This window comes from Aquarana catesbeiana, linkage group LG06 (genome assembly GCF_042186555.1).
Source record: "Aquarana catesbeiana isolate 2022-GZ linkage group LG06, ASM4218655v1, whole genome shotgun sequence".
Taxonomy (NCBI): Eukaryota; Metazoa; Chordata; class Amphibia; order Anura; family Ranidae; genus Aquarana; species Aquarana catesbeiana.
This window is the reverse complement of record NC_133329.1, coordinates 398,516,346-398,535,025: the sequence shown is the minus strand read 5'-3', so window position 1 is coordinate 398,535,025 and position 18,680 is coordinate 398,516,346. Positions and strand designations below refer to the sequence as shown.

General features: G+C 45.2%; 2 protein-coding genes across 3 annotated transcripts in view; one reads left to right on the top strand and one right to left on the bottom strand.

Moving 5' to 3' along the window:
* The window catches only part of LOC141147229 (keratin, type I cytoskeletal 18-like), a 41,658-nt gene extending 27,466 nt beyond the window's left edge, over positions 1 to 14,192 (bottom strand). For both annotated transcript variants that reach the window (XM_073634403.1, XM_073634402.1), the window contains exons 1-2: positions 13,646 to 14,192; positions 319 to 401 (exon numbers count right to left, since the gene is read on the bottom strand). In XM_073634403.1, the coding sequence (XP_073490504.1) occupies positions 319 to 401; positions 13,646 to 14,017 (455 nt within the window). In that variant the 5' untranslated portion in view covers positions 14,018 to 14,192. The remainder of the gene's footprint in view (positions 1 to 318; positions 402 to 13,645) is intronic.
* Positions 14,193 to 16,952: 2,760 nt separating this feature from the next.
* Positions 16,953 to 18,680, top strand: part of LOC141147228 (keratin, type II cytoskeletal 8-like) — a 43,116-nt gene continuing 41,388 nt past the window's right edge. Inside the window, 2 exon segments of the mRNA XM_073634401.1 lie at positions 16,953 to 17,038; positions 17,040 to 17,346. Of these exon segments, the coding sequence (XP_073490502.1) occupies positions 16,968 to 17,038; positions 17,040 to 17,346 (378 nt within the window). The 5' untranslated portion in view covers positions 16,953 to 16,967.

The window sequence follows — 18,680 nt, the reverse complement described above, 5'->3', positions numbered from 1 at the left end:
AGACGGCTTTGATATATAAGGGAGGCTCATAGTGAACATTGATCTCTATATGACTGGGGGGGGGTATCAGATTGGACCACAAAGTGGTGCTGCAGCTGACATCTGTATACTTATATCAGGAGGGAGCTGTGATAGGAAACACCCTATTACAGTGAAATGGAAAAAAGGATTTACCTTCAAAATTGGGGAGTGGAGTATATTTTAGATAGTATATATATATATATATATATATATATATATATATATATATATATATATATATATATGTACAGTATATGTAATATAATAAATAATATATATTAGTTACATAATACCCACTTTACTTTGAAGTCATCTGCTGCTAATCTGGCATTGTCAATCTGCAAGAGGAGTTTAGCGTTGTCCATGTTCAGATTTTCTACCTACAAATAGAAAAGCAGTAATTAAAGAGCACCTGTCACCACTGAGCTTATACAAGAATTGTAATCTTCACTGATAAATAATTGTGAGGACTTACTTGTCAAACTTTATCATTTCCCCACATAGCTTTCCTTACTTCAGGATGACTCTGGAGCTGAGAGATCCTTTGAGGTTGGACAACTGCTACCTGGCCAACCGCCTGATCTTGTGGAGTAAACTAATGAGGTCTCCTGACTCCTGAGTGTACATAACCATATGCAATAACAGAGGAGGCTAGTTCCAGAGTAATTAACCACCATTCTGTTGTATTATATTGTTCTAAGCACTAAGGAACTGGGAAACAGCTTATGTTAAAGACATGAGCTGTCAGACAATTGATAGGGCAATGACTGTGTGACCTCAAGGAGCCTCTAACCTTAGAGTTGCCCTTGAGAAAGCAAATAAAAGCGAAGGTTTTTTTTTTTTTTGTTTGTTTGTTTTTTTTTTCAGAAATTTTTGCCTGAAAATTTCATAATTAGCTATAATGCCTGTACCTCGAACAACCCATCCGACTCCCCAGAAACCCACCATCATAAGTTCTCCTGGAGCATGCATTGTCCTATTAACACATCTTTGCCTTGCCCTAAAAGTCTTTTTCTAACACCCTATAGGATTCCCAGGAACTTTGAAATATGAGGATTCTGGTAAACCAGGTCTCAAAACAGTCATTGGTGACTCCAGCAGCAAACAAAACATTTTATAACTACCTAGTAAGTGACATACAGCTGCATTAAGGTCAACTCAGACATTTTATGTTTAGAGAAGACCATCGTATTCTCCATTCCTCCACTGAGTATAAACTTCCTTCACAGTTTCTATTTGGACCAGCCTTTCTCAACCAGAGTTCTATGGAACCTTGGAATTCTTTCAAATGTTGCTAGGGATTTTTTATGAGCAAAGAGCAATATGATATGTAACTACTGACACCAATGATATTTTTTGCTATCTGTATGAGGGCATTCCTCCCACTGACCACCAATGTAAGGGACATCCTTTCTAGTAGCCACCAATGTAAGGGAATTTCTTCTTACTGACCACCAATTTAAGTGGAATTCTTCCCACTTACCACCAATGTAAGGGACATTCTTCCCACTGATCACCAATGTAAGGAGCATTCATCCCACTGATCACCAATGTAAGGAGCATTCTTCTCACTGATCACCAATGTAAGGAGCATTCTTCTCACTGATCACCAATGTAAGGTACATTCTTCTCACTGATCACCAATGTAAGGAGCATTCTTCTCACTGATCACCAATGTAAGGAGCATTCTTCTCACTGATCACCAATGTAAGGAGCATTCATCCCACTGATCACCAATGTAAGGAGCATTCTTCCCACTGATCACCAATGTAAGGAGCATTCTTCTCACTGATCACCAATGTAAGGAACATTCTTCTCACTGACCACCAATGTAAGGAGCATTCTTCCCACTGATCTCCAGTGTAAGGAGCATTCATCCCACTGACCTCCAATGTAAGGAGCATTCTTCCCACTGATCACCAATGTAAGGAACATTCTTCCCACTGATCACCAATGTAAGGGGCATTCTTCTCACTGATCACCAATGTAAGGGACATTCTTTCCAGTAGCCACCAATGTAAAGTAAATTCTTCTCACTGACCACCAATGTAAGGAACATTCTTCCCACTGACCACCAATGTAAGGAACATTCTTCTCACTGATCACCAATGTAAGGGACATTCTTCTCACTGATCACCAATGTAAGGAACATTCTTCCCACTGACCACCAATGTAAGGAGCATTCATCCCACTGACCACCAATGTATGGAGCATTCTTCTCACTGATCACCAATGTAAGGAACATTCTTCTCACTGACCACCAATGTAAGGAGCATTCTTCCCACTGATCTCCAGTGTAAGGAGCATTCATCCCACTGACCTCCAATGTAAGGAGCATTCTTCCCACTGATCACCAATGTAAGGAACATTCTTCCCACTGATCACCAATGTAAGGAACATTCTTCTCACTGATCACCAATGTAAGGGACATTCTTTCCAGTAGCCACCAATGTAAAGTAAATTCTTCTCACTGACCACCAATGTAGGAAGCATTCTTCCCACTGATGTAAGGGTAATTCTTCCCACTGATCACCAATGTAAGGAACATTCTTCCCATTGACCACCAATGTAAGGAGCGTTCTGCCCATTGTCCGCCGATGTAAGGAGAGTTCTTCGGACTGACCATCAATGTAAGAAGAATTATTCCCACAGACCACCAATGTAAGGGACATTCTTCCCACTGACCACCACACCATGAGTGGTAGATATACTGATTTTTGCAGGGTTCCCTGAGACATGAATTTTAAAGATACTTCCATGGTAAAAGGGATTAGAAATGCTGATTTAGAAATCACAAAGGAGTCGGGTAGGTTTTGCCTTACCAAGAGATGTGGAAAGATCTGGAGCTACACCACATTACAGAACTGTTTTGTTTGGGTGTGTTATTTATTTTGGGGGAAGACATTGTGGCCGCAATGTCCGTGTTTACGGTACAGGAGAGAACGCTAAGATCCTTGGTAATTATAATATACGAAAATGCCAGGCAAGAGAACAGTGGCTGCTGGCCCTTTAGGCAGTGTTCTGGTCTTTTTTTGCTTTATCCTTCTGCCCCCTGCTCCTGACGGTTCAGCATTCCAAGGGCCGTGTTGATGGAGCATTTGACATTAGTTTGAAATGCCTCTGAGGTCAATCAGAATTATCTGGTGGTGGCGGGTTCAACTGATCTTTTTCAAGCTGCTTTTGGAATTTGCATAGACTTGTATTGGGAGAACCGAGTCCTGGCACTAGCAAAAGCCATCAAGTCCATGATGGACTGAAGGCATCATCTGACCACCCTTGGGACATCCCAATTTCCAAGTACCATAGAGCACTCTATTAAATTGCCAGTTTGGCCCTACAAAGACAAGGTGGGAGGAGGGGAGCAGGGCTAGGATGCCCTGATTACCAATGGCAATTGGACCATGTTTTCGAACCTGCCCAACACTTACTATTTTTTCTTTATTTGCTATTTTTTTTTCTCCCCACGAAAGTGGAGTTACCCTTTAAGAGTCAACTCAGCAAAAACTCTATTGCCGAGTTTGTTGGCAAACGTTTTTGCCGGGTTTGTTGACCTTCCATTCCTGGAAGGTCAACCACCACAGTTATCTCTGAAGGACTCCAGTGCTGAGATCTCGGTGATTGAACTTCCAAAAATGGTCACCCAGTGGGGCCATTACAATCTTCCTGACAGCTTTTTATTTTAATTTACGACAAGGAGAATGTAAAGAGTGCGAACGCCTCAAAACTGGATGGGAATACTCAAAACTCCAAGGTAAGGAAGAGTAGGGAACTTTTGCAGGGAGGTCCTCAGGAAATCTAAGAAGTCAGTGAGCTACTCAAGGAGGTTTCACCTATAACTGCGGTACCGATGTTGGTTGGACTAACTCCTTAAAGCCGCTACTTTCTGTTCTAAGACTTATTTCTTGGGCAGGAAGTAAGGAGAACTCTGCCTAATGGGGACATTGACAAAGGTTCTAACTCTTCTGTCCTCTGCTAGAAGACGTGTTTTAATTTCTGTCTGTGTCCAATCAGGTGCTCGGGTCTGTTACCTGTCACCTGATTGGCTGAAACGACAGGCGCTGCTATTGGACGCCTATCAGGAGGAGAGGACGGGAGATGAGGACGGAAGGAGACGCATGGGGGACCCCGCTCGTCGCCGTCACCCGCTGCCTCACAGACACAGGGTAAGTGCCAGGGCAGACTGCGAGCAGGCGGGGGTCACACTGGGGGCATTCAAGGGCACACTGGCAGCATTTAATGGGCACACTGGCAGCATTTGAGGGCACAGTGGCTGCGTTTGATGGGCACAGTGGCAGCGTTTGGCATAGTGGCTGCAATTGATGGCACAATGGCAGCATTTGAGGGCACAGTGGCAGCATTTGAGGGCACAGTGGCAGCATTTGATGGGCACAGTGGCAGCGTTTGATGGGCACAGTGGCAGCGTTTGATTGCACAGTGGCAGCAATTGAGGGCACAGTTAGCCACAAAGGATATAAATCCACTATGGCTGATTGAAATGCCTTTGCAAACCCAGAGATTACATTGTAAATGTAGCAGTGACATTGTCACTGTGCTGCACATTGCCTGTGCAGAGAGCACAGCCCTTCAGGCTCCACCCACTACAGGCTGCCTGCAGAAAACTACAGGAGGGGGGCGGAGTCAAGACCAGTCCCCCTGCACAAGGAGGGAGAGCAGCAGTGAGCGGTCTTTATTACAAGGAGTTCTAAAGTCCAGGAGTTATTTCAAGATGGACAACTACACGATATGGAGGATAATACACAAAGGACGTCAAGGTTCGCCTAACAATACTAATGCTGCTTGTATTTAGACAATATTTATTTTGTTCAGCTTTAAGATCAGCTGAAGTCAGTTTGGGAGAATTGTTTTCTTTGCTTTTATCCCTCCTTTGAAGGCATTGTGAGCACAGGGTACGCACGTGACATATGCATGGTAAACCCATCCCAAATGCATGTGTACATTAGCCCTGAAATTTTATAAATACATGTAATAAATAAATGTAATAAATAAACAAAATAAATGAATACGTACATTAGCCCTAAAATGTGATAAATAAATACAGTAAATGTAATAAATAAATAAAATAAATGCATGTGTATATTAGCCCTAAATTAAATAAATAAATGTAATAAATAAATAAAATAAATGCATGTGTACATTAGCCCTAAATGTAATAAATAAATGTAATAAATAAATAAAATAAATACATGTGTACATTATCCCTAAATGTAATAAATAAATAAAATAAATGCATGTGTACATTAGCCCTAAATGTTATAAATAAATGTAATAAATAAATGTACTAAATAAATAAAATAAATGCATGTGTACATTAGCCCTAAATGTAATAAATAAATGTAATAAATAAATGTATTAAATAAATAAAATAAATGCATATGTACATTAGCCCTAAATGTAATAAATAAATGTAATAAATAAATAAAATAAATGCATGTGTACATTAGCCCTAAATGTAATAAATAAATGTAATAAATAAATGTAATAAATAAATAAAATAAATGCATGTGTACATTAGCCCTAAATTAAATAAATAAATGTAATAAATAAATAAAATAAATGCATGTGTACATTAGCCCTAAATGTAATAAATAAATGTAATAAATAAATAAAACAAATGCATGTGTACATTAGCCCTAAATTGAATAAATAAATGTAATAAATAAATAAAATAAATGCATGTGTACATTAGCCCTGAATGTGGTTGAAATTTGTAGTATGCAATTTTTCCTTTCACATTTCAATCTATCATGAGATAAAAAAAAAATGTAATGAAGATTCTTACAAAAAATAAATAAATACATTGGAATTGTTAAATAGAGTGACAATGGCATTCTCCCTCCCTGTCTTGCCCAGAACTGCCTGTTGTGGTGAGAATCGATTGTAATCTTCATGACAGAAAAGAAAAGCAAACATACAACTGGACAAACCAGTTATTCTAATAAAATGGATTCATCTGAATTTCCTCTGTACGCTCTATGTGAATCCTGACACCATCTACAATACAGAATATAACTGAGAAGTAGCCATTAAAAGCTTAACTTTAGATATAAAAATCTTTTTTTCTTTTTGCATTGAATTTTTTTTAATTATTGTTTTTCTTTCATTCTTTATTTGAACATTTATCTATTTTTATTTGGCCATGAACACACACATACACAGGTTGAACTGAATGCACTGGTGTCTTCAACCTTACCAACTATGTAACTATGTAACATTTATCATTACCTCCAAAGGATATAATTATAAATCTACTCTGTTTGCCCCAGAAAAAAACTACAGGGGGGGTGGCAAGACCAGTCACCCTGCACAAGGAGAGAAAGCAGAGCTGTGGGAGGGGCCCAGCAGGCTCACCATTTATGGGTAGCCCTTGGCTTTCGTTGTTGAATATTTTTCTAGGAATATATAGAATTGGCCTGTACATACTTGTTTGCATTTTAAATACTACCTGTAAGTAATTTCAAACTAAAGCTGCATTGATGTCAAATGTCCCGAATTTACCGGGACTGTCCCACATTTGCCGGGACAGTCCCACACTTTGGACCTCAGTCCCAGTAACGGTGTGTCCCAGGATCCCGGCATCACCCTTATGCACACACAGTAACTCAAATAGCTGGTTATGGGTATATTTTTTGGGGGTTTTGAAAAGCTCCTCTATGCTGCTGGGCCCCATAGTATTTAGAAGGAGGATTAGCGCAGAACCGGAATCAGGCAAAATAAGAAGTTCACTTGACAGCAAACTCTACAATCAAAGGGGCTGTAAAGGTTTTTTTTTTTAAATGAAAATAATAAACATGTTATACTTAACTGCTCTGTGCAATGGTATTACACAGAACAGCCCGAAACCTCCTCTTCTGGGGTCCCCTGCCAGCGCTCTCGGTTCCTCCTCTTCTCTGTGTGACATCATAGGAAGTAGCAATCTACGGTGGCACACCTGCGAGCCCGCTCCCAAGCCAGGCTGTGCCCATCCATTGACACACACAGCATGGCTCAGCCCTGCCCCCACTCAAGATTTGATTGACAGCAGATGGTAAATATAAGGCTCCATGCACAATGAAGCTCATAAACGGAAGTTTTTGGGAATTTGGCCGTTTTTTTTTTAAACAGCCTGTAAACTCCCCTCTATGTTATCCTATGTGTCCATGCACACATGGATGTTTATGGACGTTAATCAGCAGTGGAGTTTATGGGCTGTTTTCTGAACGCCCTACAGTTGTGTCCAGGAGTCGTTTTTCTGACCACAAAAAACACTCAAAAACGCCAAACGTCAATAAACGCTCAAAAACATGGCTCACCAGTGTTTTTTAACGTTTTTGATCCATTGAAAAGAAAACCGCTAATGCGGAACAACGCTAATAAACGCTATTGCAAAAACGGTAAAAAATGTTGAAAGACTCACTGCAAAGCTACTGGCGTTTTTATAACGTTATTTCAACGTCCAGTGTGCATGAAAACTAAAGGGAGGTAAGAGGACAATACAGCTAGTGAGACATTTTTTACCTTAATGCAGGGGTCTCCAAACTGTGGCCCACGGGCCAAATGTGGCCCTTTGCTTGCCTTTATCTGGCCCTTGGGGTACTATTCTTTCCTCTGACACCAATGATGGGGCACTATTCCTCCCACTGACACCAATGATGGGGCACTATTCCTCTCACTGACACCAATGATGGGGAACCATTTCTCCCATTAATACCAATGATGGGGCACTATTCCTTCCACCGTCACCAATAATGGGGCACTATTCCTCCCACTGACACCAATGATGGGGAACCATTTCTCCCATTAATACCAATGATGGGGCACTATTCCTTCCACCGTCACCAATGATGGGGCACTATTCCTCCCACTGACACCAAAGATGGGGCACTATTCCTCCCATTGATACCAATGATGGGGCACTATTTCTCCCACTGATACCAAAAGATGGGGCACTATTCCTCCCACTGATACCAACGATGGGGCACTATTCCTCCCACTGACACCAATGATTGGGTACTATTTCTTCCACTGAAACCAATTATGCATTTTTTTTACTCCCACTGATACCAGGGCATTTCTACTCCTGGTGGCTTCAGTTGCCCCCCCCCCCCCCCCCCAAGGTCTGAAGGACAGTAAACAGGTCATTTGTTTAGAAAGTTTGGAGACCCCTGCATTAAAGTGATTAAAAATCCTTGTTTTTTTTCTAACCAAAATAACAAACATCTTATACTTACCTGCTCTGTGTAATGGTTTTGCACAGAGCAGCCCCGATCCTCCTTTTCTAGGGTCCCCCGCCGATGCTCCAGGCTCCTCCTCTTCGAGCGACTGCACTTCGGCACCTGTGTGTGCGCTCGCTCCCGAGCTGCTCAGTCTGTGTCCATTGACACCGGGCGACTCAGCCCCCCCCCCCCGATCATTTGATTGACAGCAGCGTGAGCCAATGGTTGCCACTGCCCAATGAGGAGGGAGACAGCGGTGCTCTCGTGCATGTAGCTGAATTGGATCAGGCTCCGGTAAGAATAAGGGAGGGAGGGGGCGGGGTTGTCTGGGGAGCTCCTGCAGCACAGAAGTTTTTTTACGGTGATGCATAGAATGCATTTAGGAAGAAAACCTTCTTGAGGCTTTAGAGCCACTTTTAAGGTAAACAAAAAAAAAATTCAAGATTTTAGGACCGCTTTAAAGCAGAACTCCAGCCAAAAAACAACAAGATAAAAAGGAAGGTTCCATTAAAACATAAAATAACAAAAGCAGCTTTATATTCACCCTCAATCCAGAGATTTTCACTGCAGTACTTCTCTTCTGCCACTAGATGTTTCCCCAGTCTAAAAGCCAACATTCAACTCGTATCCTGTGGGTACAGGGCATCCTAGACCCATCCTCAGCTTGTGAATGGACAGTGAAAGGAGGAGCAGCACAGTGATGAGGTTATCTCTTTGTCACTCTGATCTCTCCTCCGATCAGCATGCTATTTGTCAGGACATGCACTGATTGACTCCTTGTACTGCCTCTTCCTCTCACACTCCAGCTGTACGGGGACTGCAATAGGCTGATATCAGGTTCATTATATTACTTGTATTTAAAAACACATTCAATGTTTTATTCATGGTTAATTGATTTATGTTCTATCTGCCTGGAGTTCAGCTTTAATCTCTATTTATTTTTCACTTTTTTTTATCATCCCCCCTAAAACCCCCTCTGCAACTTTCACATCTGGAAACCAGCTGAGGGGGGATCCTCACTTCCCCTTGTCCTGACAAGACCTGAGCCTGGGAATGTACAGCTTGGCCCCCGAGCTCCGCACTGCCGAGAGCCGAGAGTTATGTGCTGCCCAATTCTATGAAGTACAGAACTCTTCAGATGCTCCGGGGGAGGGGGGGAGGGGGATGGGGCTGGGGGATGGGGGGGGGGGGGTGAACTGAGATGGTGGGGAACCCAAAGCCGAATTCTGCCATTTTTTTACATTTTAGATAGAGTAGAATAGACCTAAGATTTACTATAGGTTTATATCACAGCAATAGCAATAAACATCTGCTCTAGGGGGTCGATCAATGACACTAGGAGATAGGTGATCGATTTTAATTCAAATTTATTACACTATTGTGTTGATGAGGTCCCTGTAGATCGGTGGTCTCCTAACTGTGGCCCTTATCCAGTGCATGGGGCACTATTCCTCCCACTGACACCAATGATGGGGCACTATTCCTCCCACTGACACCAATGATGGGGGCACTATTCCTCTCACTAATACCAATGATGGGGCACTATTCCTCCTACTGACAACTACAATGGGGCACTATTCCTCCCACTGATACCAAAGATGGGGCACTATTCCTTCCACTGACAAAAATGATGGGCCACTTTTCCTCCCACTGACACCAAAGATGGGGCACTATTCCTCCCATTGACACAAATGATGGGGCACTATTCCTCCCACTGACACAAACAATGGGGGAACTAATTCTTGCTTCTGACACCAATAATGGAGCACTATTGCTCCCAGTGACACCAAAGATGGGGCACTATTCCCCCCACTGACAACAATGATGGGGCACTATTCCTCCCACTGACACCAATGATGGGGCACTATTCCTCCCACTGACAATAATGATGGGGACTATTCCTCCCATTTATACCAGTGATGGAGCACTATTCCTCCCACTGACACCAATGATGGGGCACTATTCCCCCCACTGACAACAATGATGGGGCACTATTCATCCCATTTATACCAGTGATGGAGCACTATTCCTCCTACTGACACCAGAGACGGGGGCGTAATTCTTGCCACTGACACCAACAATGGAGCACTATTCCTCCCACTGATACCAATGATAGGGCACTATTCCTCGCACCGAAACCAAAGATGGGGCACTAATCCTCCCACTAATACCAAAGATGGGGCACTATTCCTTCCACTGACAAAAATGATGGGGCATTGTTTACTCCCACTGGCCACAGTCTGCCCCCCCCCCCCCCACACACACACAGTCTGAAGGACAGTAAACTGGTCCCTTGTTTAGAAAGTTTGGAGACCCCCGCTGTAGGGAATCTGATTGGTAGGTAGGCAGCTTCCACAGCAATTAAGCAATTCAACTTGACAGAGGCTCTAACCCTCCTTGCTCTGTCCTAAACATTTTTTTTACAAGTTTGGCTGGAGATGATTTGTAAATATAAATACTTTGTATTGAGTGCTACAAGGAGATCCTCTTACTTTGTGTAGATCAGGCAAAGTACAGGTTTGATTGAAATTATATTTGATTTGCTAAATGGCTAAAGTTGATCTTCCCTTGTGCGCCAGAGCCAGGATCTAAGGGGTCATTACGCCTCCACAAAACTAATTAGGCCCCCCCTCCCCCTTATATATCCTACATATGGCATTTCCTAATAGTTCTTCCATGATATGAGTGCCCATTATTACAATTATAATTCTCTTAGTAGTACATGTTGTGAACCCCTAAGAGGTCCTCAGATGACCAGTCTGGTCTCTCGTGCCACCCAACCATTCTGACGGGTCAAAGTTCTGTTCAGGTAGGTTTGCTTTACCACTCAATTATTTTTACGCTGGTACTTTGAGGGATTGGAATCAACCCCCACTCTCATGGATTAGAGGAAGGCCCATAGGCGTGCGCAAGGGGTGTGCAAGGTGTGCCTGGGCACACCCTAATCCTGGGGTTGGCAACCTGTCAATGGTGGGCAAGTGACAGGTAAACCACAACCCTTCCTTGCCGACCCTCAGAACCTGGACAGGAAAGGTGGCATGGGTGGAATTTAGTGGAACCGATCTGTACTTTCCTCCTGCAGCAGCTGAAAGTAGGCTTCTCCTCTCCCTTTTGTCAACATTCAGCTGCCACAGGAGGAAAATATAGGGGATTGGTACTAATATATGCCAACCCGCCACCCCTCATTTCCCTGTTCCTCTTCCTTCTGTTGCCCGGTTATCCCATGTGCTCCTTTGCTCCCCCTTCCTCCCATTGTTTCAGGATGGAGAGCAGGTAAGAGACCGGTAAATATGCCAAACGCATATGTGTCGGAGCTTTGTGGTGAACACCCTACTGCAATAGGCTGCACACACCTATGGAAAGACCACTCTTGTAGATTGGAGTAGGACCACACTCTTGTGGATTGGAGTAGGACCACACTCTTGTGGATTGGAGTAGGACCACACTCTTGTGGATTGGAGTAGGACCACACTCTTGTGGATTGGAGTAGGACCACACTCTTGTGGATTGGAGTAGGACCACACTCTTGTGGATTGGAGTAGGACCACACTCTTGTGGATTGGAGTAGGACCACACTCTTGTGGATTGGAGTAGGACCACACTCTTGTGGATTGGAGTAGGACCACACTCTTGTAGATTGGAGTAGGACCACACTCTTGTAGATTGGAGTAGGACCACACTCTTGTAGATTGGAGTAGGACCACACTCTTGTAGATTGGAGTAGGACCACACTCTTGTAGATTGGAGTAGGACCACACTCTTGTAGATTGGAGTAGGACCACACTCTTGTAGATTGGAGTAGGACCACACTCTTGTAGATTGGAGTAGGACCACACTCTTGTAGATTGGAGTAGGACCACACTCTTGTAGATTGGAGTAGGACCACACTCTGGTCTCTAAACTGTGGCTTGGGGGCTAAATGTGGCCCTTTGCTTACCTTTATCAGGCCCTTGGGACACTATTCCTCCCACTGATACAAAGCACTATTTTTTCTACACCAACAATGGGGCATAATTCCTTCCTACCACTGACCCCAAACAACAGAACATTATTCTTCTCACTGACACCAATGATGGGACACTATTCCTCCCACTGATACCAACTGCAGGGCCCTGTTCTTCTCACGCTCACTAATGATGGGGCAGTAATACTTCCGCTGATACCAACAGTAGGGCACTATTCCTCCCAGTGACACCAATGATGGGGCACTAGTTTCCTCCCTGGTACCAAAAATGGGGCACTATTCCTCACTAACATCAATGATGGGGCATTCTTTACACCCATTAATGTCAGGGCATTTTCTACTCACACTAGCCACAGTCCGGCCCCCTCAAAGTCTGCAGGACAGTAAACTGGCCCTTTGTTCAGAAAGTTTGGAGACCCCTGGATTAGAGTAAGATCACACTCTTGTGGATTACAGTAGGACCAAATTTTCCTGGATTAGAATAAAACCAAACTCTCATGAATTAGCGTAGAACCACACTCTCATGGATAAGGGTAAAACCACACTCTCCTGGATTAGAGTTAGACCACCCTCCTTTAGATCAGAGCAGGGTTTTGTCAACCAGGGTTCCATGGAACTCTAGGGTTCCTCCAGAGGTTCCTAGGGGTTCATTAGCAATGAGCAATTTCTGCTTCTTAGGTAAGTTTCCACTGACACCATTGATCTTTTTAGCTATTTGTAATGGTAATTCATCCCAATGGCTACAAGTGTATAAGGAGCATTCTTCCCACTGACCACCACACTAATGAATCATGAGTTGTAGATATAGTCATTTTTAGCAGGGGTTCCCTGAGACCAGAAAGTTATTTCAAGGGTTCCTCTGCGTTGAAAAGGTTGAGAAGGGCAGGATCAGAGTAAAACCACACTCTTGTAGATTAGAGTAAGACCACACTCTCATGGATTAGAGGAAAACCCCACTTACAGAATAGTTATATGGCTTTCACGAAGGGACCTACTTGGGATGGAAGATTCAATTACACAAAGGCCTCATCCAGCTGGCTCCCATAGACAGCTTCTGTTGTCCCCCACAGGTATTGGAGCTTATCACCCGTGCCAGTTGCCCATATTGGTGAAATTTATCCATCGGCTAGGGCTGAGCACAGAAGTGTTTAAGGACCCATCAACCTGTGGCTGGTCAACCTCTACAACTAAGCCCAATCAGGGCGAAACGCGTTAGCAGAGGGTAGCCAAGATTTAGGGACTGTAGCTGAAGCCTCTGTTAGCTGACCAGCGGATGTGGTTGATCTATGTGGTGTGCGCCCCCCTTAATTTTGCTATTGGGACGGTTCCATGGAGTGGGATGTGTTCTGAAAGGGGCTGGTACCCACTGTGGGAGGAGAACTGTCCGAAAGACGAACGGGCGCTATTTTTTAAGTGGTCAAGGCTGACATTTATGGTTTTGTCCTACCTGTTTGCGGAGCTGATGCAGTGGTGCCTGGTACGTGTCCCAGTCCCGGGCCGCCGAACTCTTCTGCGCCGATTGTTCATCGATCTCCTCTTGCAGTTTGCGGTTCTCCTCCTCCAGCCCCCGGACGCGTTGGAGGTAGCCCGCCAGCCTCTCGTTGAGCCCCTGCATGGCTTCCTGGTGGTTGTTCTGGAGCAGAGAGTCCATGCTGGAGCGCATGGCGAGGAGAGAGGAATCCATGGTGGACCTTAGGGATGATGGGTCCATCCCGGAGCGCAGAGCCTGGAGCCTGGACCCCGACAGCCTGTACTCTCCAGCCTGGCTGGAGGCACTGCTCCTCCAACTGGGGGCACCTGAAGACATTTGGAAGGACATGGCTGGCGTGTTCAGGTGTCTACGGAGCGGTGAGGAGCGGGGACAGGTCGATGCACATAGAGGGACAGACAGGACAGGTGTGCCGGGATCTGTACGGACACTTGCAGCAGATGAAGCATGCAAGGGCAGGGAGCTGTGACTGCCTGTGTTTGCATGCCAGCAGGTGCTGTGTACATATACTGTCGCTGTAATGAGTGGGCGGGCCTGTCTCAGGTATGACCCCGCCTCCATGTACAGGTGAGATGTGAAGCTTTTCAGCCATCTGACACCCCCAGCTGTAGAGGAACTCTAAATCCCAGCATGCCCTGTCCTCTTTCTCTCTGTTAGGAATAATAAGATCGAGCATGTCCTGCCCTACATCTTTTGGGCAACATTCACACTTGCACGACTTGTCATGGGGCTTTGGGCACTAAAGTCGCATGACAAGTCGCAGCCTATGACAGCTGTTCAAACATGTGCAGCTTAAAGGGGTTACGTGCGACTTGAGTGCAATAGACTGCAATGTGAGCCCCGGTTCACACCGGAGCGGCTTTGAAATTTTCATACTTCAGAGTGATTTCAAAGCCGCACATTAGTGCGATTTGCACTGTCGTTTTTTTATTCAAAAGAAGTCTATGCAAGTCGCAATGAAAACCGTAGCGCAGGAACCTTTTTTATAATCGCTGCGACATGAGTCACGGCGATATGAGCGATTCCATTGCCGGCAGTGGGGTGCGACTTGTCAAGTGCCTTGAAACTGTAAAAATTGCATGACAAGTCGCACCAGTGTGAAGGGGGGGGCTAAGCCCCCAAAAGTCACATGAAAGTCGCACCTGAATGTTCTACATGCCACAGTTGTCCTTTATCATTGGTCTGACCTTCATGCGACTTGAATGACATAGACTGCAATGTTAGCCCTGGTCCACACTGGCGCGGCTTTGAAATCGCACTACTTCAGAGTGAATTCAAAGCCGCACATCGGTGCGATTTGCACTGCCAATTTTATTTAAAAGAATTCTATGCAAGTCACAATGAAATCGGTAAAAAGTTGCGACGATATGAGTGGTTTCATTGCCAGCAATGGGGGGGGGGGGGACTTGTCAAGCGATTTGGAACTGTCAAATTGCATGACAAGTCGCACCGGTGTGAACGTGGGCTAAACCCTCAAAAGTCGCAGGAAAGTCGCACCCGAATGTTATACATGTGACAATTGTCCATTATCATTGGTCAAAGGCGCATCCAAGTCTCACCCTTCCAAAGTTGCACTCCACGTGGCTCTATAGTCTTTGGTATCCTATGTAGTATTAGTGAGAATCTTAAAGCTGAACTCCGGGCACCAAAACTTTTTTTTTTTCCAGTATATTTCCCAATGGCCACGAAGGATATAAATCCTCATGGTGTGCAACAAATGCCTTTGCAAACCCAGATATTACCTTGTAAATGTAGCAGTGACATCATCAATGTGTTGTACACAGCCTGTGTGCAGAGAGCGGAGGGGGCACAGAAGACTCCACCCAAGGCCGGGACAAGGGGTGGCATCATGTAAGGTTGGGGGGGGGGGGGGATTTGTGTTGGGAGGGGCAATTTGGGAGGCAGCAGGGGGTAAGAATTGGAGGAAGAAATTTGGGTGGGAGTGGTGATTGGGATGGGGGATGGGACAAGGGGAGGATGGGGGGGGGGTCATTTATGCTAGTAAAGATGATTGGGAAGTATTAGTGCTAGGAAGGGATTTTTTTTTTTGGAGGGGGAATCGGGGGGAATTTGTGCTGGGAGAGGGGATTTGGAGTGGAGATGAGAGGATGTATTCTTGAAGGGGAGATTTCAGGGGTAGAAGATTTGTGCTCGGAGGGGTGATTTTTTTTTTTTGGGGGGGGGGGGATTTGTGTTGGGGGGCAAAAGTTTGTGCTGGAAAGGGGGATGTCAGCAGGAGGGGGATGTATGCTTAGGGCATAAGCATGCAGAATTGTGTTCAATTTTTTTTTGTGGGGGAGGGGGAACTTTTGCCGACATAATGGCCATGCATCTTGGGGGGGGGGGGGTGCAGTTGGGCATGTGCATGTTCACCCTGGGCTCTAGATGACTTTGTCCCGCACTGACTCCACCCACTACAGGCTGCCTGCAGAAAACTACAGGAGGGGGGAGGAGACAAGACCAGTCCCCCTGCACAAGGAGAGAGAGCAGAGCTGTGGGAGGGGCCCAGAAGGCTCCACCCACTACAGGCTTCCTGCAGAAAACTACAGCAGGGGGCGGAGACAAGACCAATCCCCCTGCACAAGGAGAGACAGCAGAGTTGTGGGAGGGGCCCAGAAGGCTCCACCCACTACAGGCTGCCTGCAGAAAACTACAGGAGGGGGCGGAGACAAGACCAGTCACCCTGCACAAGGAGAGACAGCAGAGCTGTGGGAGGGGCCCAGAAGGCTCCACCCACTACAGGCTGCCTGCAGAAAACGACAGGAAGGGGGGCCGGAGACAAGACCTGTCACCCTGCACAAGGAGTAGATGAGGTTAGACTTTTATTATGTCTCTGCTGAGCCTTCATCTGATCAGACTTCATCTGGATGCAGCCATTTTTAATAGTTATCAGTAGGCATGGAGGAGTACATGACTAGGTTTCAATAAATGTGCCAGTGTCAGTTTCCACTGCTGATTGCTCTGCGATGCCGACATTAATATAAAAAGCAAAAGTGACTTCTGCAACGTCTGAATCTGTTTTGTGATCTTGCTTTATAGGTAGCAGCTTTTCCTCTACTCCTGCTTTCAGTTGGGGTCTTGTACTGGAGGCAGTATTTGTTACTGGTGGTCTGTGTTAGTCCCATGGAGCACTGCCAAAGCCGGGACAAGTATTATTTGCTGATAAGGCGGTGTCACCTGGGAGTGGGACAGGGGCCAGAAACCGGTCCAGCCTCTGTAGGAGGAATGCTCATTCAAATACTGTGTCAATAAACAAGAAGGAAAGACTAACAGGTGACACATGAGCCTGGGTGGCCGGAGTGACAGCTTCACGTCTCACCGCTGCAGTGTTCCATCTTCGTCCACCAGACCGCCATCCAACCACCACTGCCATGAGTCTGTACAACAACCGCTATGGCACCACCAGGGGCTTCAGCAGCCGCTCCCATGGCTCTCTGTCTGGAAGACCCTCCATGTTCCGGGCCAGCACAGGCTACCAACCGGGGCTTCAAAGAGCCAGCAGTGGCCTTAACATTTCTCGAATGACCCCGGGGTCCAGCACATTCCTGCTGTCCTCCCTGCCCAACCTGGAGGTGGACCCCAAACTGCACCAGATGAGGAACGAGGAGAAGGAGCAGATCAAAGGGCTCAACAATCAGTTTGTCAACTTCATAGACAAGGTAAGAACCCCAGGGTTATCCTCCTAATATGGGATTTGTGGGGGTGTTTTGGGTGGGGTATGTGGATTCTGGACTGGCAGCTTCTCCCATTTCTCCCCCGATTCCTTGATTTGGTGGATCTTAGATTGAAGTTCCACACCAGGAATACATTGTAACTTTGGTTGAAACCAAAGAAGAGTAGCACTGGGGCCCAAGGGGCATCCTCTTACGATAGGAGTGGTGGTGGTGTTTTGGGTCAGGGTATCTGGGTTTCGGATTGGCAGTTCCTCCATACCAAAGAATTTCCGCCATTTCCTTGGTTTGGTGGATCTTAGATTGAAGCGCCACAACAACAAAAAAAATATCTGTGGAATTTTTCCCATTTTTTTTGGTTTGGTGGATCTTAGATTGAAGCGCCCCACCGAGAATACTTTTTAACTTTGGTTGAAACCAAAGAAGAGTAGCATTGGGACCTGAGGGTCATCCTCTTACTATAGGAGTGTTGGTGGTATTTGGATGAGGTATCTGGGTTCCGGATTGACAGTTCCTCCATGCCAAAGAATTTCCGCCATTTCCTTGGTTTGGTGGATCTTAGATTGAAGCGCCACAACAACGAAAAAAATATGTGCGGAATTTCTCCCATTTTTTTTGGTTTGGTGGATCTTAGATTGAAGCGCCCCACCGAGAATACTTTTTAACTTTGGTTGAAACCAAAGAAGAGTAGCATTGGGACCTGAGGGTCATCCTCTTACTATAGGAGTGTTGGTGGTATTTGGATGAGGTATCTGGGTTCCGGATTGACAGTTCCTCCATGCCAAAGAATTTCCGTCATTTCCTCGGTTTGGTGGATCTTAGATTGAAGCACCACAACAAAAAAATATTGTAACTTTGGTTGAAACCAAACAGCAGTAGCACTGGGACCCTAGGGTTATCCTCTTAATATAGGTGGTGGTATCTGGATTGCTGACTGGACAGATCAAAGAGCTCAACAATCAGTTTGTCACAGACCGGGTAAGGGTGTCACGTTATATTGGAACTTTGGTTGAAACCAAAGAAGATTAGCACTGGGACCCGAGGGTCATCCTCTCAATATAGGATTGGTGGTGGTCTTTTGGATGGGGTATCTGGATACTGGGCTGGCAGCTTCTTCATGTCAAAGAATTTCCCCCATTTCCTTGATTTGGTGGATCTTAGATTGAAGCTCCACACAGAGAATACATTATAAATTTGGTTGAAACCAAAGAGCAGTAGCACTGGGATCCTAGGGTTATCCTCTGAATATACGGTAGTGTTGGTGGTGGTGTTTGGATGGGGTATCTGGATTCCTGATTGCAGCAGATAAAAGATCTCAACAA